Source organism: Brienomyrus brachyistius, chromosome 15, assembly GCF_023856365.1.
Source record: "Brienomyrus brachyistius isolate T26 chromosome 15, BBRACH_0.4, whole genome shotgun sequence".
NCBI classification, from domain to species: Eukaryota; Metazoa; Chordata; class Actinopteri; order Osteoglossiformes; family Mormyridae; genus Brienomyrus; species Brienomyrus brachyistius.
This window is the reverse complement of record NC_064547.1, coordinates 5,097,224-5,125,142: the sequence shown is the minus strand read 5'-3', so window position 1 is coordinate 5,125,142 and position 27,919 is coordinate 5,097,224. Positions and strand designations below refer to the sequence as shown.

The window sequence follows — 27,919 nt, the reverse complement described above, 5'->3', positions numbered from 1 at the left end:
GTATTTCAAGGCAATAAGGTTTAATAAATTGAAATCATTTCAAGACTACTGCTCTTGCTAAGGCTGCATTTCTGTGCAAAAGAAACATGTGGCATGAGGCACACTGCAGCGGAGCCCGGATAATACCATTAATAAGGAAGATGACCAGTCCAGGAACGTCCAGCTGAGTAAAGCACCATCGCACCTGCAGGAAGAAGACGCCGTTCGCCATTCCCTTCATACAAAGACCAGATTTCCTGTCAGAAAGTGATTAATTACAGTCCCTGCGCGGGGCTGTGAAGACATAGGCGCACCAAGGTGATCTACATAAACAGGCCAGGCCCCAAGAGTTTTAAAAGCCAATCCCACACAAAATAAAGAGGAACAGGAGATACTCTGCACAGGTAAAGGATGCCACCCGTAACCTGAGACACGAATGAGGCTATTGTTGTAATTGCTGTAGTGAGAAAGGATACTGATAATGCAAAATATAATGACTTCAGATAGCAGTGGAGGCTTTCTGCTGCATTTGAACACTTTCTCGACTTACTGCTATAAATATTAAAACAAAACAATGATGCCAATGATTCCAGCAAAGTGGAAAATCGTGAATTTTCATTTTTGAAATAGCCATTGATTTAACTCATGAGGACTGAAATGTCGCTTGCAAAACCATTATTATAACCTATTATAACCTGCCAAGGACATCATTGCGCCAACCACAGGATTTCAACAGACGACCTTCCTATCGCGGGCGCAGAGCCCTGACACTGCCCCTCCATGACAAATGTTTTATTTATAAACTATAAATATGTTTTATTTATAGTGGGTAATACTGTTATTGTTATGGCTGATGATTCTGCATAAATAATAGCTTCCATCCCCACAGTTGGCTTGAGCCTCTGTTAGCTACTGATTGACTGGCGATGATTGGTGCTTTAGTTGTGCAGTAGTGGCAGAAGCAATCAGCCGTTATTACGGCCGACCCCAGACCCCCTGGGAGCTCCCGGCTTGTCACCCACATTGTGAATAATTCAGGCCTGGCAGAAATCTCTGGTTACCACCTCTGTCTGCAGGCCTAGCTAGAGAGGCCCACAAGCTGCTCAGCGTTACAGACACCCAGCTCACAGCCCACCGACACTGGACAAACTTACCAGGTGCTCCCTTTCAAGGACTAACAAGATGGCTACAGGAAGACTTTGCGGATACTTTCATAAAAAGAGCTAAAAAGTACACATGTAATTTTTCGTTTTGTCATTTTTTTTAAATGCCCTAGATTACTACGTAATGTAACAGTGATATTGCCTGTAAAAAATTGTTTTCTTACTTCTGTCTTTTTAAACTTGGCCTTTAGGCTTTTCATGGTCTTCTAAAGCAGTTGGATTTCACACTCTGAAAACAGAAATAAAATTCATTGACTCTATGTCATATTTGCTACTCAACACAATTATTACACATTATTATACATATCACATGATATCTTTTGCGTTTAAAAATCATTTTTGTAATTTAGTATTACCTTTAATTGATGCATTAATATAGAAACGCCTGCTATGTTTAAAGCTCGTAAGAAATGCTTGGCTGATATTTCTTTACCGTTTAGCCGAGTTGGTGAGCGTCCCGTCTCAAGTGCTCCAACCTGTGTCATGGATCGAGTCTGTTGGATTTACCTGGCCCAGGATCCAAGTTCCACCAATCATCTAGGAGACAGGGGTCGGTCCTTACACTGAGTGGCAGGTGAAGCTACGTCATGTATTTCGTATAAAGGTAGTTAAGATGATTCTTATGAACTTCGTGGTTTAGCAATAGAAACAATTGTTCATTTTTTTAGTTAAGATGATTCTTATGAACTTCGTGGTTTAGCAATAGAAACAATTGTTCATTTTTTTATGACTATTTATACGAAAATGTTTTGAACATATGTTGAACGTTTTATAGCACAGAAGATTGTTTGTAACGTAGTGTTAAATTTTTTTTGACATTTTGTTGTACTTTTCAACAGTACTGGACAGGGATGTTTCACATACATAAGCAAAAATTGGTTCTGAACCGAATTTTGTTTAAAGTTATTTAATAATTTAAACATTATTATTATTATAAACAACCGAATACATAAAAATACGTCAAAATGTAACTGAAAAAACGTACAATGTACAACAGAACATGAAAACAATCGTGAGCCAATAAAATGAATGATACTATTGCAACAGCGATTGAAAGGGGGCGGGATGTCCTAGCCGGAAGTGACGCTATATTACTGGAAGTGTGCTCTGGCGTAGTTGTGTTGCTGTTCGGATAAATATACTGTATATTTTCATACGTTTTTAGCTTTGCCGAAGTCATGTCTGAAAGGAAGGTTTTGAATGTAAGTTTTTTAAAAAGTTTGTCGCTACAATTATTGGCTTAATCGGGTTTAACTAACTGGCAAGAATTTAGTTAGCATTTTAGCTAGTTAGCTTCTTGGGACAGCTAAAGAGTAAAAATTATTAATTAGGCATATACTTATTTCGATAGTATTTTCCGCTCAATCGGATTGCATTGATTTTGTGAACTTGCAGATACATAAAAAGAACTTGCGGCAAGTTATTACTGTTGCATTACTGTACAAATGTAAGGTGTCTCCTTATTCAGCTGCACTTTGATACCTAAAGTGTTCCGTGGTATTTAAACTGTAAGTGATGCTGTGTTGCAAATATCAGGTATTCGCCATGATAAATACTGTATGTCGCTATAATGTATAAATCGTCCTCTGTTTCCTGTTGTAGAAATACTACCCACCGGATTTCGATCCCTCAAAAATCCCCAAACTTAAACTTCCGAAAGATCGGCAATATGTCGTGAGGTTGATGGCGCCCTTTAACATGAGGTGAGATGTTAAAATAAATAACACATATTAATACTAGACAATCGTTTATTTACGTGTCAGTGCTTTTTTTTGTCTCCCACATGAAGAAAGTGACAGCCCCACTTGTACATTTCCCCCCTTTACCAATATTCTTTTTACAAAGTTCATCCTGTAAAGAGCAAATCAGTAGTAATAGGAGGGAGCAAGTGGTTTTGTTGTTTTGCATTATGAAAGATGCTGAACTTTGTCTCTCAGGTGTAAGACATGTGGTGAATATATCTACAAAGGAAAGAAGTTCAATGCCCGTAAAGAGACCGTTCAGAATGAGCTTTATCTGGGGCTACCGATATTCCGCTTTTACATTAAGTGCACACGCTGCTTGGCTGAAATCACCTTCAAGGTAAGACTGCTGCTGCTCTCAGAACTAACGTTTTAATCCAGTATTTGCCAGCCTGGTTCTGGTCCCTGTTCCCCGTAGGAGCAAAAATGTGGACAGTCTGTGGGTCCCCGAGGACCGGATTGAGAAACACTGTGTTAATCTGCTGTTGCAATTTCTTTCTGCCACATATTATACTAAAGTCTAGCATGTGATTCATTAGTAAAATATTCTCTGCGTTTGGGACGCTCATGGACAACATACAGGCGATAGATCTGCAGATGTACCGTATGTCCTCACAAACAGGTTTATGTGTGTGTTCCACTTCAGACCGACCCTGAAAATACAGATTATGCCATGGAGCATGGTGCTACGCGCAACTTCCAAGCAGAAAAACTGATTGAGGAAGAGGAGAAAAAACTGCAGAGGGAACGAGAGGAAGAGGAGCTTAATAACCCTATGAAGGTACGTCGGCACGGCATTTAATTGTCATTGGACTAAGCTTTATGGTGCTGTCGCTTTCACGCAGCACCCCCAAGTATAAAATGTCACCTTTACAGGGGCTATCAAGGGTTTTTGTGGAATCGCATATTATGAATGTTTCCCTTTGCGACTCTTAGGTTGTTGTGTGGCTCCAGTTTGCTTGGGGACTGTGGCTCAGTGTGTGAACTGTGGTTTCACAGTCTCCTAGTGTTTTTCTGGGTTTCTCCTAGGTGCTTCAGACTGGAGTTTAGGTGAATTGCTGTCTCTGTTGCCCGTAATGTGTGATCGTATGTATGTGTGAGACGCCGGTTTGTCTCATACCTTGTTTTTTTTTATTCGTCGCCGGGCAGCAATAACCCTAGATTGTTAACACTGGATTCACTGAAATGTCGTTGTTTTTGTTTTTTCTCCCCAGGTTCTTGAAAACAGGACTCGTGATTCGAAGATGGAGATGGAGGTTTTGGAGAATCTGCAGGAGCTGAAGGAGCTGAACCAGAGGCAGGCGCAGGTCGACTTCGAGGGAATGCTGGGTCGCTACAAAGAAGAGGAGAAGTGGGAGAAGGAGAGGCAGAAGGAGGAGGACGAGAGGGAAACCCGGTGAGAGGAGAAACCCCCTATTCATCTAATACTAAGTGTCTTAAAAATATAATTTATGTTTATTCTCTTGGTCAAAGTAAATATCTTTTTTATTGGTGACAATGTAGGTAATTTCATCTGCATTGAAGGTCTGAAAATGTATTTAGTAATTTAGACAAAAACATCTGCGAACAATTTTAGGAAAATGAGGTTCAGACACTCGCTGTATGAATTTTATAATATTGGCAAACGCTTGTGAATTTTTCATCCTTATTTAAAATGTAAATTAGCTATTTTCTCCCCTTTTAAATACAGCTCTGGAAAATTTTAGGAGACCACTATATATTTTTTTAAACCTGTATTTTTTAATCCTGGTTCTGCTGGCAGAAGGTTACATTGCAAGGCAGGCTGCTTCCAGACTCAAAGTTTCTAAGACAGCAGTACACAAGAACAAGGTGAAGCAGGAGATACTGGCAATGACCAAAAATCAGCCAGGTAGAGGGCAGAAGCGACTTTCTAATGCCAGAGATGAACGTCAACTTATCCGGCGGCGCCTCATAAATCTGAGGATGACCTCAAGTGAGCTTCAAAAAGAAAGGGAAACGTTAAATGGTGTGAAGTGCTCTGCTAGGATAATTCATAACAGGCTGCTAGAAGCAGGACTGAAGTCCCATAAAGTAAGGAAGAGGCCCTTCATTAATGAGAAGCAGGGAAGAGCCAGGCTGGAATTTGCAAAAAAAATAAAAATAAATTATATAAAATATTTTACACAGGCACATTCCCATAAATTGAGAAGTGAGTGAAACTGAAAATTTTACCGTGGTTTTCTAATTTTTTCCACAGCTGTATGCCATGGCTGAGTTAATGCCTTAGTCAGTGTCTTAATGCAGCACCTCACTGCGCACGTCCTGTCACAGCCCCTGCTGACAGCTGCCATGCCTTCCCCTGTGACAGGGAGATGCTGGAAAAGGCCCTGGTGAAGAGGCTGCGGGACTCAGACTCGGACTCTGATCAGGAGCGGGAGCAGACAAAGAGGACGGTCCGCCAGCAGGGCGGCGACAGACCTACGGACATCCTCACCACCAGCGCACTGGGGCACCTGGACTCCAAGGTACAGGAATGGGGGATTTATGCAGCGCGCATGCAGTCGGGAGACACCACATGTCACTGTGTACAGCAAGGATAAGGGTTGGTGTTTAGCAAGTCCGTCAGGAGCTCGTCCTTGTAAATCAAACTTTGGCTTCAGCTTCAGACGGAGCACTGCTATCGTGCCCCCAGTAAATAACTTGAACCGAATGGCTGCAGTAAATATTTTGTCAGATGCAATAAGCTGCATAAGAATACAAGTTCAGAGGCATATTAACATGATAACAGCATGAGCACATTTGTAGAATGGGCTAGGTGTTCAGGCATGTGATAAGATTCGGGGGTTGAATTAGCCAGGAAATTAAACCAATATGCGGCACTTCATTTCCAAACTCGCCCCCGGTGACGGGCTGGATGCTGTCATGTCTCCCGAGGCAGAGAGAGTTGTCAGGAGCTGCCTGCAGAAAGAAATTCATTCCCAATATGGCCGACAGATGAAATGCAATTCTGTAGTACGGCCGAGCTTTATGAAGCGTAATTCACCTCTCTCAGTAATAACGTTTTACGAGCGAAAACATTGTCCATTTGTAAATGGGATATTGGATTGCTTAGTGATGAACAAATATAGATTTTTAAAAATATAGATTTTTTTTTAAATGGGCTTTACAATGAGGGAAACCATGAATACGTAGTTTTGGTTGAAAATATTGGAATGTATTGTCAATCGCAGATTTTCGCCCGCCCGTGTTTTTGCAGGTCTTGAATTCTTCCAGGGGAGGAGTGAAACGTTCCCGAGTGGAGACGTGGGAGAGGAGTGTTGGGGGGCTCGGTGGCGGCCCCCTGGGGGCGCTGGTAGTGAGGAAGAAACCGGGATCTTCGACCCAAACACCCACAGCTCCCAGTTCACAAGCGGTCAATTCCACTCAGCCAGGTTTGGGCGATTCTCAGCACTCCCCAGGCTTACAGAATTACCCATATAAGTATAATCCAAAATCAGAATACCTGTATTTCTTCTTTAGCATAACACTGCAAGATGCAGATATTCTCACATGTATAGTTTCCGACAGTATAATTACGATGCTGATGTGACACAGGCTGTATATTAGAGAGAGATGTTTCTCAGCTCGGCAGTGATGTTGACAATGAAAATGGTAAAAATAACTGTGTCACATTCAGCTGACTGTGAATTGTAATATCCTGATGATGATAATTCAAAGCACTTTCAGTGTTGAGATTGTTTCAGTGTTTGAATGGGTTTTATTATTAAAATTGATCTAGCGCAATAAATATTGTAGCCAATTTCGGGATTTTATGTCCAGTACCCATTAATGGGATGGTTGTATCTCTTGATTTCTGTTTACACGTTTTTTTTTTCCATAAATGTAATGGAAGACTGCATTCAATTCACTTTTGATAGAATTTTTTCTCCAGCATATTTAAGTTCAATTTCAACACATCCTTCTACTGGAACCCAGGGTTATATGAGAGATACTGAGTAAATAGACTTTCCATAGCGATTCTCAGCACTCTCCGTGATTTAACAAATATTTAAAAAAAAATCCCATTTCTAGATACTGTCCTTAGACAAAGCAGATGTAATACAGCCAGATTACCACCAGGGGGAACATTTACATAACAAACTACAGGCTGCAAGGATTTATAAGTTTCCTTGGATTTAATGGTGCTTTTACTCAGTGATGAATTTGTGTGATATCCACACTGGGTTCATAAAGAATAGACGGCGCTCTGGGAATTTTAATCTAGTTAGAATAGCAGTTGATGTTCTGGTACAAATGAAATGCCTTTGTTTATATTTAAAACCTCCCGTCAGTCTAATATTTTCATGTATCCCCCCCCCCCGTCTCCTCGACTCAGACCCCAGCCCGACAGAAGCAGCTCTTCCAGCCGACACCAGCCCGCCGGGCCCGGCCACGTGCAGTTCCTCGCTCAGCCTGCTGGGGGCGTACTCCGACAGCGAGGACAGTGAGTGAGGGCGGCCACGCCTGTCAGCGCTGGGGCACATTTTCTTTGTCACAAAGAAATCGGCATGTGGCGTGGGGGGGGCACACCGAGCACTGTGTCGTATCGCCGATCCCTCAAGATGGAGGAGGGGGGGGGGGGGGGCAGCCCACTTGTTTTATTCTCTTCTTAATTAAATGTGCTTAAAGAACCAGTTGCTGAAAAGCGTCATCTTGTCTTTATTTAATGATCACGTTGTGATGCTGCCCTGAATGTATGGGTGAACATTAACTGCTGCTTTGTACCCGGGCAGTCGGTGACACCGGTCTCCTGGGCCGTCTGCCGTCCTGCCTTTTCCCTGCTGTCCCCTGCGTCCGTCTTTAGTCACAGCCTCCTCTGCCGGCCCTCGAGCCTCTGATAGCAGGACGGTGATGGTGCTGGGGGAGTTTGCCCCCCCCACATTTACCTCCAGGGACAGGGTGAGATCATGGCTCTTGAGGGGAGGCTTTAATGGGCCCTTTATTGCCCGAGACGCCACCGTGTGCATTATCGGGGAGGACTGCGGGGGAAAAGAGGCATATAAAGTGCATCTGGCAGGGGGGGGGGGGGGTTTGGGGCTGTGCTCTGTCCTTTGCCTGTGCACCATGTCACATGTGTAACGGGATGGGGAGTGTGGTTGGTGTGTCTCCCTGACAGTGTGTGAATGGATGTGTGAGAGACGCCTCATTTGCCCCCCACCCTCAAGCCTTTACAAATGACAGACCGGCTAATTAAGCCATGCAAATCAGGGTATTGTGTGTGTGTGTGTGTGTGTGTGTGTGTGTGTGTGTGTGTGTGTGTGTGTGTGTGTGTGTGTGTGTGTGTGTGTGTGTGTGCGCGCGCGTGCGGAGAGCGGGGCGGCGGCTTCACGCTGCAGCGCGTGTGACCATACGGTTTCCGTGTTAATGCATGACGTGCTGAAGTGGTTAATCACATTGTACAGAAATTCATCCAGTCTGAATTGGACTGGTTCTTCATGAGGACCAGATGGCAACCAGTACATTTGCCATTTATATTAATATGAACGCTGCTGCATGCTGGTATTTGGTAAAACCTTGCAATGAAAGCATCCCCTCAAGTACTGTGTGTGTGTGTGTTTGTATATTAAAAAAAAAAATCTGTGAAACAATGCTTCATTGAGTTTAACATTTGGCTCGTTGAGGGGAACAGTTGCTGGCTCAGCGATGGCTACATGCAGAGGGTTTCCTGTCTGGTTACTTTAACCAGATAAAATATCTCTTGCTGTGTCTTCAGGATTCTCTAATGGATTCATCCAGAGGCCTGGCGATCATGGGACATGCTCTAAATATATAACCATAAATTAGAGGATACTTGTGGTAAACTGGGGCATATTCGGTTACCAAACACTGTCATTTTTACTTAGTGTACTATAAACTTCGTGTGCTTGGTTTTCGGTGTCCTTTGGGATTGTGTCCCATTGCACTTCATCAGTTTATTTCTAATAAATGAAGTACATCAGTTTAAATGTTATTCACCTAAATGTTAGTTTGAATAGCATGCTCTTTGTTGCTGCCTGCAGCCATAATCGCAGTCAATGACGGTCTTCCAAGTGAGGTCAAATTTACTATCCCACTCAGGGAAATTTAGTTGCAGTTAGATGTTAAAAAGATAATCCAACATAAAAACATACCAGATTGAACACAAGGAAAGCATTGCTGTACAGTACAATGCAAGATGAAAAATGAGCCAAGCCGCGGAGAGCAAAAATACTTGGTACCATCATTTCTGTGAAATCATCATTTGTGTGTTTGGCGATTATGTGTGTCTGTAGAGCTGTAACGCTCATGAAAAACCAGGCATTCTTACAAATACCCAAAATGAGTTTGCAATTAAAAATAACACCTTTTCTGCTATTCGTCAGGACAAAGGTATTACGAATAAAGATAATGTCATTTATATCCTTAGAACCGGGAATATTTAAAGCAGGGTTTACAATTTCAGGTTCTGGAGGGCCGGAATCCAGCAGTTTGCAGATTGCCCTGCTGAAATACATCTTAATGTCTGAGCATGGTGCGTTTGAGTAAGGAAATCTACAAACTGTTGGATTCTGACCTCCAGGACCAGAATTGGGGAGTCCTGATTTAAAGGTCTTTTATTGATATTTAATATTTAAAGGAATACTAAGCTGTGTAATTAAGAGGTGACCAGAATTGCAGAAGTCCATCCATTTTAGCTGAGCAGCACAATCGCAAATGTGATTCCGTTTTACATGCTTATTGTTCCAGCACAGATGGTATAGCAACCTGCACTGAATCGTTATTCAACGCTTATTCAGAAGCGATGTAGTCAAGTACTGAGGGGGACCCCACTGTGTTTGCTGCATGTTGTGGACCTACTGGCAGACACAAGCTCTCAGAATAGGGAAGTCAACATGACGTCCTGCTAGTTCAAAGGAAATTGTATTAAATGCATCCTCGACTAGGAACATTTCCTTCTCACCGGGGAGAACCTCGGTTCTATAGAAAAAAATCATCTAATTTTCTTATTAGTGTCAGCATTGAATTGATGTGTGTGACTTTTGAAAATATGTGGGACACATTCTGCGATTTTGGTTCTCTACGTTCCTTAGGCGTATGAACCGATAATGTACTGCACCTCGTATGATGGATGTCAGTGAAACTACAGCCAGCGACTCACGCTGGACGAGAGCTGACATGGAAATACGCAGTATTTTTTTTTTTTTTATGTATTTTCTTGGTACAGATTCCTACTTCAACAAGGACAAGTTACAACACTATTCTCAAATTTCAGTAGGATCGCTCTTTAATTGCAAGAAAACAATAGTGCAGGCAGAGACAGCCGCAGCAATAAATGCATCTGGAAATAGATATCGCCGACCTTCAGGATGACTCGCAGCTCAAATTGCGCCTTGTAACAGATCATTTTGTTTATTAGTGCTTTGCTTGGCAGCAAAGATATTCTCCACCAAGCTGCTGAACGCCTTTCAAAGCCCCTCGCTGTCATCTGGACAGATGAATAATCTGGTTCTCTCTACATACCAGACAAACTGCCCATTTCCATGTGCAGAAGGTGCCAAAATTGGTTATCTGTCATACCTGGGTATCTGTGTTTTCCTGAAGCAGGCTTCAGACAGTAAATACATACTGATGTTCAACTGGTTTTTCTCAATTTTCCTGTTATTGTTTTAGCTTTGGCGTACGGTTACATACAATTACTTGTAATTTTCAGTCATTCATATAGTTTGAAATGTCTTCTGGGATACGATGCCTGTCCCTACTTGCCAGTCGAGCTTTGTGGGAATTAGTTCTCTGCAGCCTGTATATGCTTAAACGCCACTACATACATATGTAACTGCATCTAAATCGTTAAATGAATCACACTGCTGTTAATCGGTGGCGCTGATAAAATTTATCAGAAAAACTTCAAATGACAGTCTGCATTTTTGCTCCCTCCTAGCTCACTGGGAGGGAGCAAAAACGTGGATTGTCCGTGGGTCTCCGAGGACCAGGTTGGAAGACACTGCTCTACATGCATGTTCACCTTTGAAGTCTGGCTACGCATCTATCCTACATCTGGTTTAGCATCTTTATTATTTCATCCTCTTCCTCCTGACATGCTGTGTGCTGCTTTTCATTCTTAATTGCCCCCGACTAAATTTGAATGCATTAACTATTTAAATCCTAATATCATACCGACAGGTCAGGACTGTTTATTTTTTGGATATGTTAAATCTTATTTGCTAGTTAAGCAATACCCAAGGGAATGCAATCGTCTGCATAATAAAGCGGTTTCCTTGCAGCCTGTGCGGGAAAGGCTTGCTGAGCTACTTTGTTGATCTAGTCACATAACAATGTGCCCCCCCTCCCGGAACAGTTCAGAGGCTCGATTCCAAAAAAGGACACCCATTGCTCATAAAGCCGTGCGCTGATCCAGGCTGGGGATTACATTCCCCAGTCATCCACACCGTAGCAGTGTCAAAATGCACAGAGCAGCCTAATACCAACCGACAAATGTCAAAACAGTGAGCAGTCAAGCAAAGGAGATGCACCCACAGCGAAGCCTAGAGAGAAGCCAGCGTCTGCCCGACCACATGCAAACAGGACATGCACCTTATATTGTACATTGACCCAGTCCTGCCGCTAGGTAACACAACGGTTTTGCATTTCTTATCTGCCAGTTACTTATAAAACGGTAAATCGATAACACCTGTGGTGATACAGACCTGTATCTACTACACAAAGGAACAGAAAAGATTTTTGATTTCTAAAAATAATACAAAAAAGAAACACTGCATATCTTAATATTTAGAAACTCTGCTTAAAGTTCTGTTCCAATTCTCTTGAAAATTGTTTTCAGGTGTCAGAAATTTGCAACATTCATACCCCCTGGTCTCACAACCTCACTACATCAGACGGCTTCAGGCTGGTTTTTCATTAACGATTCTCATGACATCCTGCTTTTCTCCCTCTCGCCATCCACCTGTCTTTCATTCCATCTTTCTGCTATAATCTACCCCATGCTCCATTCTCTCCACCAAAACCGTCCTGCTCAACAACCACCATTTTCCTGTCTTATCTCTTGATCTTCTGTTTACTGACTTCCAAACCAGCACAACTTCACCCCAATCCTTGGCTCCGGGACCGTCTGTGTTGACAGAACAGAGTGGAAATAAATCCTAGACACACAGTCTTTTGGTGACTTATCAGAACCTCATGTCTTTGTCTCTTTCGAAAGTCTCCTCTGCTAAAGCAGCCTTCGAAATAATCTCCGGTCTGCTGTCAGTAACTTACAGAATCTCCGTATTTACATCCATCTTTATACGTCATACCTTCTCTGGCCCTGGATGGATTCGCGGTCGTATTTCATGAAATCGGCCTCTATTTTAATATGAATGTTCTCCTATTTACATCAGTAATTACAAAACATACACACATCATATATAGGGGAACACAACATTTGTAAATAATTCAGGGAAGGAAACGGTACATTTTCATAGGTTTTCATTGACTCAAATGATTCACCTGTAAGTCATACAGGCACACTGAAAGGCACAAAATAATCAGCTGTAAGTGTTTTTTTTTTTGCATTAAGAATTCGTGCGCGATTTCTACGTGGAGCCTGTGGCTGTTATCCAAGGGGTTTGGTTTTTCGAAGCAGCTATTCCTGGCAGTCGCTCGCCAAGATGCGCGCTGCTGTTCCCGATGGGAGCGGGCCAGGCTGTTTTGGCTTTCATCGCTGTTGTCCTTTGTCCCTGAAACGAATCAACTGGTACTGACGAGCGTGGAAATTAAATGCCCCTCCGTTCTTCTTTTTGTATTTGTGATAGGCCTGCGGCTGTAAGAATTAAATGTCGGCGAAGAAGTATAAGAGATATCTATTGGCGCTTTCACTCTCCTTTAAACGGGGTGGTCTCGCTCGTTCTCACCCCCGCTTGTGTTGCATCTGAGGTCGTCAGTAGTCTCTTTGCAGGCTTCGGCACACTTTTACACTCCCCTCTGGACAGAAACTATTTTTAATAGTCAAATTAAATCATTTGAATTTGTTATTAGGACATCTGGAATGGAGGAGCGGAGTGTCAATCAATTAAACGCCTGAAGGTTGGTATGGTTAACTCAGAATGGGTTTGCAACCATTGAAACGTGGTTTAACTAACATACAATCGCCTGGTCGTTGTCTTTCGCCGTCATGATCGATTGCAAGCGGGGTCTCCGGAAAGGAGCGGACCCTTTCCTTATTCCGGTGTCTTTAGTGTTGCGGGAAGCTTTTTTAAAACTGCGATCTTTTGATAGTTATGTTCGTGTCGTTGCATCACAGCTGCACGCAGCACTTAGCTGAGGCTGGTATGTAGTTCGTACGGAAGAGCGCGGTAGCAAAGTTTAGCAAATCGGACATGGTTGTAAAAGGTTGGTAAAAGCATTAAATCGAGACATTTATTGTAAACCCATTATAGAAAACTGTGTTATGTGGGATACGTAAAGTCTGAACTTCAAACAGTTTGTTAGTTAAACTCCGTTTAACGAGCATTTTTGTACTTTTTACGTCTCTTTTTTACAGTCTGGCATTTGTATGGTTTCTAACTGTGGAATGAGCGCTGTGATTTTTAAGGATGTCAGGTAATAGCTCACATTACCATATTAACAACATTTAATGATAACCGAAATAATGGTTTTAATTACGGGGGGGAAATGAATGACAATTAGTTGTCTGAAACGTCAGGACTACATTCTTTCTTTGAAAACCGTTATCGGCTTGGAAAGAAGGGGACCTTTTATAAACGAAAAGGCTACAGGCAAATGTTGTGACAGGCTTACTGATAACAGGAGATGGGGACAATGGAGCGCTGTGGCACGGTTTACATTTAAGAAACATTTTTTATATTTTCTTGGCAGGCACGTTTAAACAGCTGTTATTAATAAGTATATGGAGGTGCGGTCCGAAGTCATTCCCAAGCCGTCAGTCTAGACATTTACCATTTACTGGATCCGCAGATCGGTGCCAGCTGTCGGGACTGTATGAAAGTGTGCGAGGTGCGTATCTCTGAACACATGGGATCCTGACTGCATGGGAGGGACATTCAGCCGGATTTACAGGCGGTCGCCGACCACTTCAGAAATCCCACGGATGTAGCCAGTTCATGCTTAAGCTCCTGTGCGCTTTATCCTGATTTAAAATACAGACCACGTGTTTCCCTCAAGGAAATCCAAATTCTTTGATGCTGGGTTGCTAAAATAAGGTGCACACTTATTCCGATCAAGTTGCATTTATTGAGCGGCAGCAAAGGCAGGTGCGCACGTTTCGGGGGCTGCTGTGCGCTTCTCGCCGGACTGATGGCGAAGTGGCTGAAAGATTACCTGAGTTTCGGGAGCAGGCGTGTGCCGCCGCAGCCACCTAAACCGGATTACACCGAGAGCGAGATACTCAAAGCGTATCGTATCCAGAAGAGCCTGGACTTTGAAGATCCGTACGAAGAGTCGGAGAAACGAGCTCGGAGTGAATCCGGAGCGGCTGATGCGGCGCAGCCTGGCTTCGGATCCCCGCTGAAGTCTGGCACTCTGGACATGAAGATCTTGTCTCCCAAACATCGACTCATCAAAGTGGAATCGCAGGACCTGGGCAGAAGCAAAATATTGCTGAGCGCTGTATCTATTGAGGAGCCACCCGTGCCGGTGAGTAATTACGGAATCTCAATTACACACGTATGCAATTATGCATAGTGCATTTGCAAAGCAATTTAGAGAGAAATTATACGGGTGCATGTTGTAAATGGCATTCATTGTCATAGAAAGAGTCCTGCACAAATGTAACTTTATGAAATGATCCTTGAAATTGAAGTCCTTGGTCATCTTATTCATGCTGAGATGCGCTTTAACTGGGTAATATCTGCACGGCAGAAATTTCGATTTTAAGACATTCTGGCTTGAAATCCAATATATAAACATTCAGCAGGTCATTAAACAATTCAAAATACCTTCCTAGTCGGTTGTTGCTTACTGAGACATAAAATGGAGCTCTGCATGTAGTTTTTATCACCTATAAATTGATTAAAAAAAAAAAAAAAAGACTAGAGTTAAAAATCTACGCGGAAACCATTAATCAGCGGCTTATTCTCTGGGTATCTAACTGGCGCTTAATTTATGCCCAGCATAACTGATTTATAATATGGGAAGGTTGTGAACGCAAATGGTTTTTAATTAGAGATGAGACGGCTCTCTCTCATCTTCGGTTGGTGCTTCGTGTTCTGATAAATAATGAATGAAGTTTGGATTTAGGGCTCTCTCTGATAACTGCTGCTAACATGGGTATTACTGCCCGCTCCCACGAGGTAAACAAACGCTTTACCTTGTCAACTGCGAAGTATTCATGATACTGGTGTATTGTATAATCACTTCAGTTATTTGTGATATTGATTTTTAAAATGTTGCATGTTCTCCTAATACAAAGTCAAGAATAGAGCTAATGGTTTTGTCAGTTATAAAAAAATGTATGCATTACTTACCATTCTGTATCACACACACACAGACGCATGCACGTGCTGACACATCTATGTGGGGACTCTCCATTGATTTCTCTGGGGAAAACCCTAATCCCAACATGACAACCTTAACCCCCACCCAGTCCTAACCTTAACCATAAGTAACCAAACAAAATACGAGACTTTTGGCATTTAGTTTTTAGATTGCAGTCACGGATTTTTATAAAGTTGAGCTTCCCCATAATGGTCCTCACAATATCAAAACACATTTTTGGTCCCCAAAATGTAGTATATACATATCAGCCCCCCCTCCACCCCACCCCACGCACTTACACCATTGGCCCTCGTAAGACAGGGTTTCTCACCCTAATGCTGCGGCAGGGCTACTCTCCCTACGGGTGAGACGACTTGAGCGAGGTTTGCATTACTTCCTGCTCGACAAACTCTGCAGCAGCAAAGCAAATCTCACATTCTCAAGCCGCTGACGTGAGCCCAGGCTGCATTTGAATGCCTGTGTTCCTTGACAGATCAGCTAGCTGATAAGGCAGGATCCGTGAAAAGTGCTGAATCCATTGCTTCTGTGCCTGATACAGCTAACAATATGCTCTGCTTCAAATCTTCAAATATGAATTTGGGATCTTTGAGAGCCTTGTACCCATTAGCGATCTGTGCAGCTGGCTGCCCAGTAATTTGTCTCTGTTCTCTCCACTCTGGGAATGGTTATTAATTAATTGCAGCTTTCTGCTATCAATGACACTCTGGAAACCGCGGGGGAAAGCATCGGGCGCCCAAGCACAGGCGTTTATTGCTAGAGGTTTCTTGCAGCGATCGGTTTAATCACCACGGCCGTTTCCCACGTGCTTTCCGAATATAACCGTAAGTGTCAGTGAGATGGTTTCTCTCACTTTGAGGGATTGAAAAGCACATATATTGACTGATTCATTCACACATTAGCTCCAGAGATGTCGCTCAGGGCTACAGAAAAGTAAATTCTTGTCATAGGGAGAGATGCTTTTGTAATGAGACCTGGCCGGTCATCGTAAAAATGTACGTTACGTTAGGTTACGTTACTTTAGGCTATGTTACGTTAGGTTACGTTACTTTAGGCTATGTTACGTTAGGTTACGTTACTTTAGGCTATGTTATGTTAGGTTACGTTACGTTATATTTGCCTTGGCTTGGCTTTGTCTCCCTTAGGAAAAAATTTGTCTTGGACATTCCAGTGAACACATGCATCCCAGTCTCACACATGTCACCTGCACTAAGAACATTGCATAGAATATTACATGAATGCCCTCTGTCAAAATACTGTACATTGCCTTCCACAGATTATACAGGCTGTGTGTTCTAATTACATTCTCCGTTTACACCTGCCGCATTCTGCTCTTGATGTGTTGCCACAGTCACGTCCCGGCGACAAAGAACGTGGTCTAACGACATGTTTTTGTTTCTCAGGTGATTCCGTCGGCCCCCACGGCGGGCGACACCGATTACTCCGACCCCTTCGACGCCCGTTCGGACCCCAGGTCCGATCCCGATACGGAGCAGCTTCCCCCGGAGAATAATGGCTACATGGAGCCGTTCGAGGCCCAGAGGGTCATTACAGGTGCATACGGGCCCTTCTGATTTCTGGAATCTTCCTTATCTTGACACTGATTACTTTGCACAGCCCCTTGTTTGTGGTTATAATGCCTTTCCTGTTTTGCTCTGGCCCAGCCACGTCTGCCTGTTGAAATGGTCGTAATTCAGATTTTTCCACATGCGAGTTTTTGGTCCGTTAATCAGTTTGCAGTGTCACGTTTAGCCAGTCATCCATCTTGGTTGTTTTCCCGGTCAGGACTGTCCATGGTCGCTTTTTCTCAGAATGATACAAAGCCCGCAGTCTTTTAGATGGCAAACTCAGTATCGCTAATCACAGTAAGTTCTTCAGGTTCTGCAAACATCCAAACCAGCTAGCTTTGATGCATCATGTGGCTGTTAATGGAAGCAGCCCTGAAACGCCCCAGACCTCCAGTTTGCTCCTGGCTGCCAGCAGAGGCTGTTCCACGCTTTGCCTGCTACTCCGGCTATGTGTGCAGATATAAACAGGATTTGTTCCCCTAATTAAATTCGGTGGTGCTGAATATATTTGCTGAAGGCTACCATCTCTCATTACTTTGCTGCCTTTTTGATGTTTGCGGCAGTAGTTAGCTGTGGATAAGAGTCTAATCCACGCTGTTGGTAGCCATTTTCCTTTTGGTATTAGAGTGTTTTTTCCTATACACATAGATATTGCCTTCAGGGGAGAAAATCCTACCAGACCTCACCAGTTCTCCCTCTAAAATGATAACGCTTTTCTCTTGATTACTGGCTTCTCCAGCTTGATGTCCTCGTATCTCTGGAATGTCCAGTGTGGGCCCGAGCAGTGGAATGCAGTGGGTCCATGTCTCTGTCTGAACAGCTTAACATCAAAACGAGCCCCCTGCTCCCCTCTCCTCATCTTTCCACCTCTGGGTCTATCCCCAGGGCATCCTCTGTTGCCATAGTTACGGCAGGGCTACCCAATAGCAGAGATTCCTCTAAAGGTTAAAGTTTATCTCTCTTTGTCTACCCCTTGTTCATTCTCTCTGAACTTACCTCCTGTGTTGTTCTCTGATAGCAGCTAATGTTATAAGAAACATAACATTTATTAAACATTGGAGATTTACCGGGAAGAAAAGTACTTGATTTACATTCTGAAGTTTTAATAAAAAAATGTAAATCCCTGCCATGCATACCCTTCATTGGGTACATAACTGGTTACGACCTACTTTTTCTCTCCAAATCCATTTCAAGGGTAGACTAGCTGTTCAGAGAAGCCTTTCTGTACAGCGCTGTGGTGAGCTGTAATTTTTTGCACTTGTGGCTTTCCTGTTAACTTTAACAAGTCAACGTTTTTGACCATCGAAATGCCACTTCTTGAATGTTTTTGTAGATTTCAGTGTGTAGAATTTACAGAAATGACATTGTGCGTGAAAATCCCTGTAGGGTTGCTGGTTTTCAGATGCTGCAACCGCCACGTCTCACACCAGCAATCACAACACATTGAAAAATAGATCAAGCAGCTTAGCCATTCTGGTACTTAGCCAAAAAAATAACTGATCCTCTAGGCTCTGGTTGTGTGCTGTGTGTACTCAGCCAGAGGGTCCGCTGTTTGTAAGGGCAGGCTGTTTGCATTAGAAAGCCGGCGTACCTAATAAAGAGGCCGCTGAGATTGTCGTGCTGTGACACTGGGAACCAAAACGCGAAAAATCGCGCGCTGTGATGTGATACCAGAGGCGATGGAGGCTTTGATTGTTACAGTGTCTCTGTGCTTAAGAGCTCAGCTCATATCCACCTGAAAGATGAGCACCTTAAAGTATCTCGACGTGAGCTGCAAATTGGTTTCTTGTCCAGATTCAGAATCCGGTGCCAGTCAGTAAGCAGAGTGTTCTGTTGTCACGGGGCGGGTGTGAGAAGAACGGGCTGCTAACGGATAGGGGGCTGCCACCTTCGTCACCATGACGCCGTTCTCATGTCCCCAGAGCTGCAGTGGGCCCCGGGGGGAGGCCATCCAAGATGCGGATTCCAGTTGTACGACACCCCGTACGAGGAGCGGGCCCTGGGGAGCGGCCCCGAGGAGGGCCGGGAGAGCCGTCTGCCCCGGGACGACGAGCGGCCGGCTGACGAGTACGACCAGCCGTGGGAGTGGAAGAAGGACCACATCTCTAAGGCCTTAGCAGGTACACGCCCGCCCACCTTCCTGCTTAACCCCTCCCACCTGTCTGACCCCAGCCCCTCTGATGGCTCACCCCTTTCCTCTTCCATTAGGCCATGTTCACGCCAAGACTAAATGGAGTCCTGAATCCGCCATTTACCAACTAACGACTTCCAGTCACACTGTTTTTTTAGAGCATCGTCCTGCTCCACTGATCATAAGATCCATCCATTGACCTCCACTGACCCTGTGCTCCCCGTATCTTCTTTTTTTCGGTAATGTCCTTCAGGAAAGGAACAACAATGACGGCACTGAGTCCTGCTAGAAGCGGCTAATGAAAGCCCCTTGGCTAACATGTAAATGAATGTGGCCCCAGTGCTTTCTGGGATAAGCTCCAGTCTCACAGTCACCCCGTGGGTTGATTGATTAATGGACGAATGATGGATAGATGGGCCCCGGGTGTGTGATCGGTACCGGTGATTGCCGGTGGTAGCTTTTATGCTGGAAATGCGATAAGGAAATCGTGAAGGATGATTGGTGCAAAGGAGTATAGAGCCAACAAAACAAGAGGTGTGCAAAAATACTCTGTGACATGTCTGCTGCATGTAAACAAGGTGTGTTTCCAGCAGCGAAAGCACAGTGATCTCTGCCTCCTCCCGTTACGGGCCGGCGTTTCCGAGAATAAGTGCCGCCAGTGTCGGACAGCGGTGCGGATTCCAGCAGGCGCCTTGCCTCTTAGGATGTGTGTACTGGCTTGATTGTGTTGCTATGCAACAATCTCTTTGAATATTATGATGGCGGCTGAATCTCCTGTTGCTTGTTCCTGCAGGTAGCGTCGGTAGTCTTCACAACCCCGTCTGTCTGTCTTTTTTTTTTGTAATTTATTTGCCACATTGTAGGCACCAAATACGTGAACTGTGTCTGTGTCTCTGTCTGTGTCTCTGTCTGTTTGTGCATTTCTCTCTCTCTCTCTCTGTCAGTCTGTGTCTGTCTGTGTCTCTGTCTGTGTGCATTTCTCGCTCTCTCTGTCAGTCTGTGTCTCTGTCTGTGTCTCTGTGTTTGTGCATTTCTCTCTCTCTCTCTGTCAGTCTGTGTCTGTCTGTGTCTGTCTGTGTGCATTTCTCTCTCTCTCTGTCTGTGTCTCTGTGTTTGAGCATTTCTCTCTCTCTGTCTGTGCCTCTGTCTGTGTTTGTGCATTTCTCTCTCTCTGTCTGTGCCTCTGTCTGTGTTTGTGCATTTCTCTCTCTGTCTGTGTTTGTGCATTTCTCTCTCTCTCTGTCAGTCTATGTCCGTCTGTCTGTCCGCCCGCCTGCCCAGTCACACAGAAGCCCTGTGTATGTGTCTCCCATGGCTGTTACGCCCCAAACCGCCAGGGTGAATGCCCCCTTTGATTCGTGGCAGACGGTGGCATGCTGGCAGTCGTGCCCATTTGGCCTCCACACACGTAACAGGTGGACATGCATGTCAGCGGCCAGGCGCACGTGGCTGGTGTGCTGGGGGGCCGTCACGCGTCGCGTGGCTTGGATAAACTCATAATGGAGCTGTTTGGAGCGAGCTCTGAGCCGGGCCATGTGACAGTAAATCAGCGTGGCCGTCCTCTATGCCCCCCCCCCCCACTCTGTCTCCCAACCTTTCACCCCTGGATTAATTAATTTCATGCTTGCGCGCGCGTGACTGATGAGGTAATAAAGCCCACGGAAGCGGGAATGTGCTCCGACTGGATCAGATGGGAGGGGGGTGTCGTAACAGATACGTAGCCGAGGCTGCATCTCCATGGTGACAGTCATTCAGAGAGCTGTCCGACATATCCAGGCTGCCGGATGGGATCGTTTACAGGGTCGTTAGGAGAGGTTCTCGGAAATGGAACGCGTCACTAATTGACGGGGAGGTCCCCCCCCCCCCTCCCAAGCAAGATAAGTGTCAGTTTTTTCAGAGTAGATCTCTAGTCCTGGAGCATACGGTCCACAGATCTCCGCTATGTCCTCTTCAGCACGGGTGTGTGTGTCTGTGTGTGTGTAAACAGGACAGCAGCGGGATGGCCCAGGTCACCACAGAGGTGACACCAGCCGGCAGGGGGATTGTGGGTATGCCCTGCCTCTTCTATCTCTGAGCTACAAGCGGGGAAATCGGCAGCAGTGACGGGAGTGTGCGATCACTCTCATGCTAACGCTGGCTCCATCTTCACAGCCTCATCTTTCCAGCGGTGATAGATACCCACCCCGACCCCCACCGCTGATTTTACACACACGTGCAGATAAGCCCCCCTCCTCGGGGCGAGTACAGGGTGCCCCTCCCTCTTATCACAGGCTGCTTCTTACTCATTCTCTCCGCTGCCCTGTTCAGCGTTATCCATCGACAGGCAGCACCCTTTCTGTCAGATATGTGGTGCTGGTTTGAACGCTGATCTTTAAACAACAAGTTTTTTTCCCGAAGAGGAATCGTTTATCAGCCGGACCTTTGATACAAGGAATGTTCTTCGGAACATAAGAAATTTACAAAGGGGGGGAGGCCATTCCACCCATCAAGCTCGTTTGGGGAGAACTTGGCTCAGAGCTGTTAAAATCTTATCTAGCTCTGATTTAAAGGAACCTAGGGTTTTAGCTTGCGCTACACTAGCAGGAAGACTATTCCATACTCTAACCACACGCTGTGTAAAGAAGTGCTTTCTCAAATCCAATTTAAAGTGTTCTCCCGCTAATTTCCACCTATGGCCACAAGTTTCCTGTTTGAATTAATATTGGGAAAAAAAAATTGAAGTGTTGTGTATGTGTGTCTGTGTGCCGATTTTGGTTACTGCTGGTTCACGTACCGATATCATAGGGCTCTGTCTGGTAGGAAGTGATCACATGGTTTGCGCCGTTTGTTTCGTCTGCCGCATGTCAGGGAAATGCTGGGAAGGCACCCTCGGAATGCTCAGCATTCTCGCACTGGGCCCCGGTGAGCAGGACCTGCTGAAACTGCTGAGATTATCGCAACTTGGACGCAAATGGAAAGGCTGCAGTGTTGGCTGCTTGGAAAACCTCCCATCTTAAGTAGCCGTGAAATAGTAACCAGCATCTCCTAGTCGCTTGTTTGCGGACTGCCCAGCTGCCGATGTGTCTGGCCGTTTGTGTGCGCAGTAACATGTGGGGGAGGCTGCCCCCCCCCCAGTCAGCATGCAGCTCGCTGGTCCCTCAGGGCCAGCTGGCTTTTCTCTCAATTTCTCTTTCCACCAGGGGAGCCTCCCCCAGCGTGGATTCATTAGTTTTGTGGCAGAAGCGCAGACATTAATAAAACTTGCTCTGACTCACTCACACTCACACAGTTTGTGTGTGTGTGTGTGTGTGTGTGTGTTGGGGTCAAACCAAACCAGAGGGAAGTGTTGGGGGTTGCATGTCTCAGGTTAAGAGGAGGAGGAGGAAAAAGCAGCGAGGAAGGCAGAATCTGACAATCAGGGTTTATGATGTTATGATTTTCATGGCCTGAGGGTTGAGGCCGGAAGCTGGGAGCGGAGAGAGTCTCTGCTGCTACCACCGGCCGGGACGGCGAGTGGAGGCCGTACGTGTCCCGCGTCTCCGTGCCGCACCGCTAACGAGCCGGCGCTGGCCTGTCTGTGCCGCCGGACGGAGGTGTTAATTGCATCTCGTTAACAGACGACGGCACGACTCGCGCACGGTAGAGAGCATCGTTTGCCTGTGTGTCGGTGGGGAAAGCGGTGCGGTAATTAGTGTGACCGGAACATGGTGTCCCTGAAAATGCTATAAAATGTAAATAATGTCATTAATTCTGTTTGCCTGTTCCAGTGCTGCTGCTGTTGTGAGTCACGTATAAATCGCGGCATTTTCACTTTATTTGGAGTATGAATTAAATATTTTAGATACATTAGTGTTAAAAACCTAAAATTATTATTTTTTTAATCTATTTTATATATGAGTGTTTATGAGGCACCATCCCTGAGTATCAGTGGCAGGGACATTAATTAAAATGTGTGTGTGTCTGTCTGTGTGTGTGTGTGTGTGGTGGGGGGGGTTATTTCTGAGGAGGGGGTAAATGTGGACAAACGAGCCTGGACAAACTTGCCAAGAGGCCAGATGTGACCCGGCGTATACAGGCGCTGTGTTTACAGAGCCGCGAGGTCAGAAGGTGGCTGTGATTGGGGGGGGGGGGGATCCCGCTTTTGTTACTGCTGACGGGCGTGGGATGGGGGCAGAGGTGAGAGTCTCTTACAAAGGAGCAGCTGGGAGTGGGGGGGGGGTGTCGACCAGAGTGCCTGTGGCATTAGGGTCTGCTGCTGGACCAGGAATGCAGGGGAATTTGTGCGTTGATTGGAAGATGTTGCCGTTGTTGTTATTATTATTGTTATTATTATTATTTTATTTATTTTACTCATTGAAACAAATCTGCCATGAGCTGCCCCACCCTCAGAGAAGCAGTGGCCCCTCATGCCTGTTTGTGGGAGGGGGACACAGCCCCTGTTGAGTGCTGGATGTGTGAGATTTAAAAAGCTCTTCAGCACCCCCCACTGAGTGTCTGCTCTCCGCCTGGCCTGGAGGCCCCTCCGCTCGCCCCCCCGGCCCCACACGCCTCACACCTTCTTTTCTGGGGGCTGCTCTAGGTCCCAGCCCCCCCAGCGGCCCGTCCCGGTCCCGTGGGTGAGGGGTCGAGTGGGGATGCCTCGCTGTTTAATCGCAGGTTCTGTCTGTCCGGCGGACTCCAGATGGGGCCATTGTGAGGCGGCGCGCATCAATAATTCACAGAGAATGAGCGGCAGCCCGGCTTGTTCAATAATTAAGTGGGGGGGGGGGCATGTAGATGCTGTTTCCTTTTTAAAGCAGCCACACTGCTCCCTTTCATCTCCCGGGCTGGGGGCGAGGCGGATATGTCAGTTCATAAAGACGTCAGTTGTTCCCTTAATGGGGTGGTTTTCTTCTGTGCCTCGTCTGTTGTCCCCCCCGGGCTCGGCGAGTGACTGTGGGGGGCAGGGTGTGTGTTCAGCAGAGACTTCACTGCATGATTGGGGCCATTTAAACCCCAAAGACGGCCCCCTAACCCTAACACTGCAGCCCCTCTCCTCTTGTCCGCTTGCTGCTTTTTTCATCTCACCTTCTACTTCCCATCATCTTTTTTATAATGCTGGTCCTTCTCTATACATCCCTTTTTATTAGTCCTTTCTAAGCCCCCACCCCTTACCCCGATATTGAGACCGTTCCCCTCACTAGTGATTAAAGAGATTTGCTGACCTTCTGTGACCTCCCCTTCCCACGGAGAGCCAGGCGCCCCCACCCCCCCCCACCCGTGACACCACTTGTCTCCCTGCGTGCTTCAAAAGCGAAGCGTTGCCATGAGTCATGGGGCCCAGCAGGGTCCAACTCCAGGCTTTGACCCACCTGACCTCCCAGAATCCTTAGCGCAGCGGCCACTCGCTCTTCCTCTGCCGGATCCTCAGCGTTCTAACACGGACTGCCGGGTCTGACAGCAGTTCCCTCCCCAGTGCCGTCCACATAAATAGCTAGATTGGGATAGAATAATAGACATTCCATTTTCCAGCCTTTAAGTCCCTCCCCCTTCTCCGCCTACAGTGCAGTTCGAAGCTGCGGACTGGGAACGCTCCTCGTTCCCCTCGGAGCGCCTCCAGCAGGCCAGACTGGGCGCCGCCAGGCACCGGAAGCCCGCCGACGTCCACGCCATGCTGGGGGAGAGAGTGGACCCCACCCTACCCTTGGAGAAGCAGGTGTAGGTATTCTCCGCCTGCCGCCATGCGTGTGGGGGCACCTTTTATTAATCCTGCAGGGCCTCCGGTTCACGATGCACGTGTGTCACACCGAAAGCGTCTGATGGATGTCGCAGCAACGGGGTAATCTGTCGCCCCGAACTCAAGTGAATTATCACAGTCATTGTCTAGCCTTTTCAAATGTGTTATTCTGATATACAAGAAAAGTCTTTGTGCAAATGCAGCACTGTAGGATTGTCCCACACCGTCCTGAGCTGGCTTCAGCTGCGCTGGCTGCTTTTGTTCAGTTTTATATGGCGCCTTTCACTGCTTAGTTGTCCCAAGGCAGTTGACTGTGCAGTATATTATTAGAATATAGATACCAAATTGTGAGTCTTGCTGTATGTCTGTGTGTCAGAGGCAACTGTCAGCTGTCATCCACAGAGGCGCTCTCCCTCTCCGTGTGTGTGTGTCTGTGTGTCTGTGTGTGTGTGTGTATGGGTGTCTGTGTGTGTGTATGGGTGTCTGTGTGTGTGTATGGGTGTCTGTGTGTGTGTATGGGTGTCTGTGTGTGTGTGTGAGGTGGTTTATATATATTTCTATGATAATGATGTGTTGTTTTGATGTGCAGACCATTTTTCCGGTCCCCACAAGAGGAAACTCAATTTTATAAAGACCTGTGACTATTAAAAATCTAAAAAATTCCAGAAATCTTGTATTTCTTTTGGTTACTTATGGATAAATAAGGTTATGGCTGGGTAGGAGTTAAGGGATTAGGGGTTTTTCCCCATATAAATGAACGGATGGTCCCCACAAAGATATGAATACAAACGTGTGTGTGTGTGTGTGTGTGTGTGTGTGTCAGGTGGTACCACGGCAGCCTGTCCCGCTCAGAAGCAGAGTCTCTGCTCACCCTGTGTAAGGAGTGCAGCTACTTGGTGAGGACCAGCCACGCGGCCCATTCTGACTACTCCCTCTCTCTCAGGTACCTAACCCCTACCTCCCCCCCCCAGTCCTGCCTCTTCACATCCACTCCCGTTCCTCCCAGCACCACGTCGAATCGGAAATCAGACGGAGCGCGCTGTCCATAACTGAAGTTTAAATTGCGTCAAATTGCATTTCAGAGCGCTGCGCCCTTGTGGAGCCGCCGATTTTGTGCGCGGCGTAAAGCCGGTAGGCTTGTGCTAAATACGTGATTCGGCATCATCTGATCCTGCCTAAAAGCCCCCCCCGTCCCCTCAGTGGAACAGCTGTCCCCTTTCTTCACCACCGCAGCACCTATTCCATCCTCCTAATTAGAGCGGAGAGCTGGCACCCCCGCCCCCCCCCCCCCCCGCTCTGCCAGGTAACGTGCACTCGAGTGTGCGAGCTGCTGCCCGGCCTTCCATGAATATTAATCACCCTCGGTGGCGGTTCTGCCGCCGTATCCCCGCTGCTCCAATCAGCGCTAATGGATTTGGAACTAATTTAATTCCAGGGCTCCCCTATGTGACATTTTAACGTTAGCAGGATGGCTAAAGTGCTCTCGAGCAGCGGTGAAAAGACGTGAGCGAGGCCGGAGGGGGCGGGGTGTGGAGGCGGGAAGCGCAGTTAATGCGATGCCTTTGTGTCTGGCTTTTGGCGCAACACTGCTGCACATTCATACACAAACCAGATGCTCGCAAGATTACCTTGTACTGCTGAACTAAATCTTGGGAGGGAAAAAAATGACTGAATCAAACGAGATTGCCGGCAGGGGGCGATACGTGCAGTTACTATTTCATTATAAATACACGAGGTTCCCTCGGAGTCTGCTAAGTCGGATCGTTCAGTTTGGAAATGAAACCTGAAATTAGGTGCTGAATTAATTTTTATTCCACGTTGGCCCTGCTCCACGTAATAAGTCACAGCAGTCAGCCAATTAGAGCCATCCGTCTCCCTCTGTTACTATAATTAGAAATACCCCAGGGCGGAGCTTGTCTTCTTAAAGGGGCGGCGCTGTCCCTGTCACTGCAGTCGCTCCATTTCCTTCAGCGCTTGTGACATGTGAGTCACCGGTCCCACATGCGTGATGTGTGTAATCTCTCCCCCCCCTCCTCTTTTTTCCTGCAGAAGCTGCCAAGGCTTCATGCACATGAAGTTCACCATGTCCAAAGACGGGAAGTACATCCTTGGCCAGAACAGCCCACCCTTTAACACCATCCCAGAGGTGGTCAACTATTACACCACTCACAAGCTGCCCATCAAGGGCGCAGAACACTTATCCCTGCTCTTCCCCGTGCTGGTCCAGACTCTCTGAGCTGCAGCCTCCTGATTGGACGCTCCTGTTTGCACACCTTAGCCAATGATTTTCTTCATTTCCAGTGTTGTCCTCACTACGTAGGATCCAGTGGCTGTTTAAGGTTTTTCACTTGTTGCTTAGACAATGTTTCTGATTTTCTGTCAAATGAAGAGTTTTTAATCAAGTGTATAATATTCCTTATTCCGATTGGACGTCCTCTTTTCCGATAAACGGTCTCTGGAGACCTCATGTGACTCACGCAAACGGCGAGACTGGCCTGGAGCCAAGCGGATTTTCATGTCTGCCAATATCATCAAGCTCGTTAAATTCCCGCTCACTAATTAACCCTGTTATTCCTGGGTTTGCGGTTCAGCCTGCGCTGACCTGCTGGATGACTTTGCGTAGTCGTCATGTACGGCAGGAGAAGAGTTTCATTATGTTGTATTGTGACCCTTATCTGCCCCCCACACCCTGCCCCCCTCACTGGTCCATTTTAAGATCACTGCCTGGTTTGCAGTGTTCGGAATTTTAACTTGGCAAAACGTTTTAGTCTCTGACAAGTTGATCGTAATGTTGAGTGTTTTAGTAAAAACTGCAAAAGAAAAACTGAACCAACTTATTTTAGTAGTATTGTTACGACGGTCGTCCTTGTTACTGCTGATGGTCACCAATAAGCTTAACTGAGCTGTATTTGGGGTGTCTCAACTGTGCTGAGGAAATAAACTCTAAAGAAGACCCTCTTGTCTGACTGGAGCCTTGCTTTGTCTCGGTTGATCGCTGGCGAGCCAGAGGGGGGCGCTGTTGCCCATTGCTCTTGGCTGCCCTTCATGGTTCGAGAGCAGCGGTGGTCCTGTCTGGCCGCAACGGTGGGGAGGCGAGACGAGCGTGGAGGTGAGGCCTTGACCCGTAGCAGCCGAGCCTTTTGATATCGAACCCGACGGCGACTCGTCCTCCTCGA

At 46.1% G+C, this 27,919-nt stretch overlaps 2 protein-coding genes across 2 annotated transcripts; both read left to right on the top strand.

Annotated features, from left to right (window-relative positions):
* Positions 1–2,204: 2,204 nt before the first annotated feature.
* Positions 2,205–7,860, top strand: yju2 (YJU2 splicing factor homolog). Its single transcript, XM_048976854.1, has 8 exons — positions 2,205–2,344; positions 2,745–2,845; positions 3,080–3,224; positions 3,531–3,665; positions 4,099–4,280; positions 5,214–5,370; positions 6,102–6,276; positions 7,221–7,860. Exons 1-8 carry the CDS (start codon positions 2,321–2,323, stop codon positions 7,334–7,336), a joined length of 1,035 nt encoding a protein of 344 aa, XP_048832811.1. The 5' UTR covers positions 2,205–2,320; the 3' UTR covers positions 7,337–7,860.
* A 38-nt stretch (positions 7,861–7,898) lies between these two features.
* On the top strand, positions 7,899–27,696 carry shdb (Src homology 2 domain containing transforming protein D, b). The gene is made up of 7 exons (XM_048976853.1): positions 7,899–12,922; positions 13,715–14,491; positions 16,753–16,903; positions 18,840–19,037; positions 24,571–24,724; positions 25,567–25,686; positions 26,793–27,696. The coding sequence occupies exons 2-7, from the start codon at positions 14,153–14,155 to the stop codon at positions 26,977–26,979; spliced, it is 1,149 nt and encodes a 382-aa protein (XP_048832810.1). The 5' UTR covers positions 7,899–12,922; positions 13,715–14,152; the 3' UTR covers positions 26,980–27,696.
* The last annotated feature ends 223 nt before the right edge of the window (positions 27,697–27,919 follow it).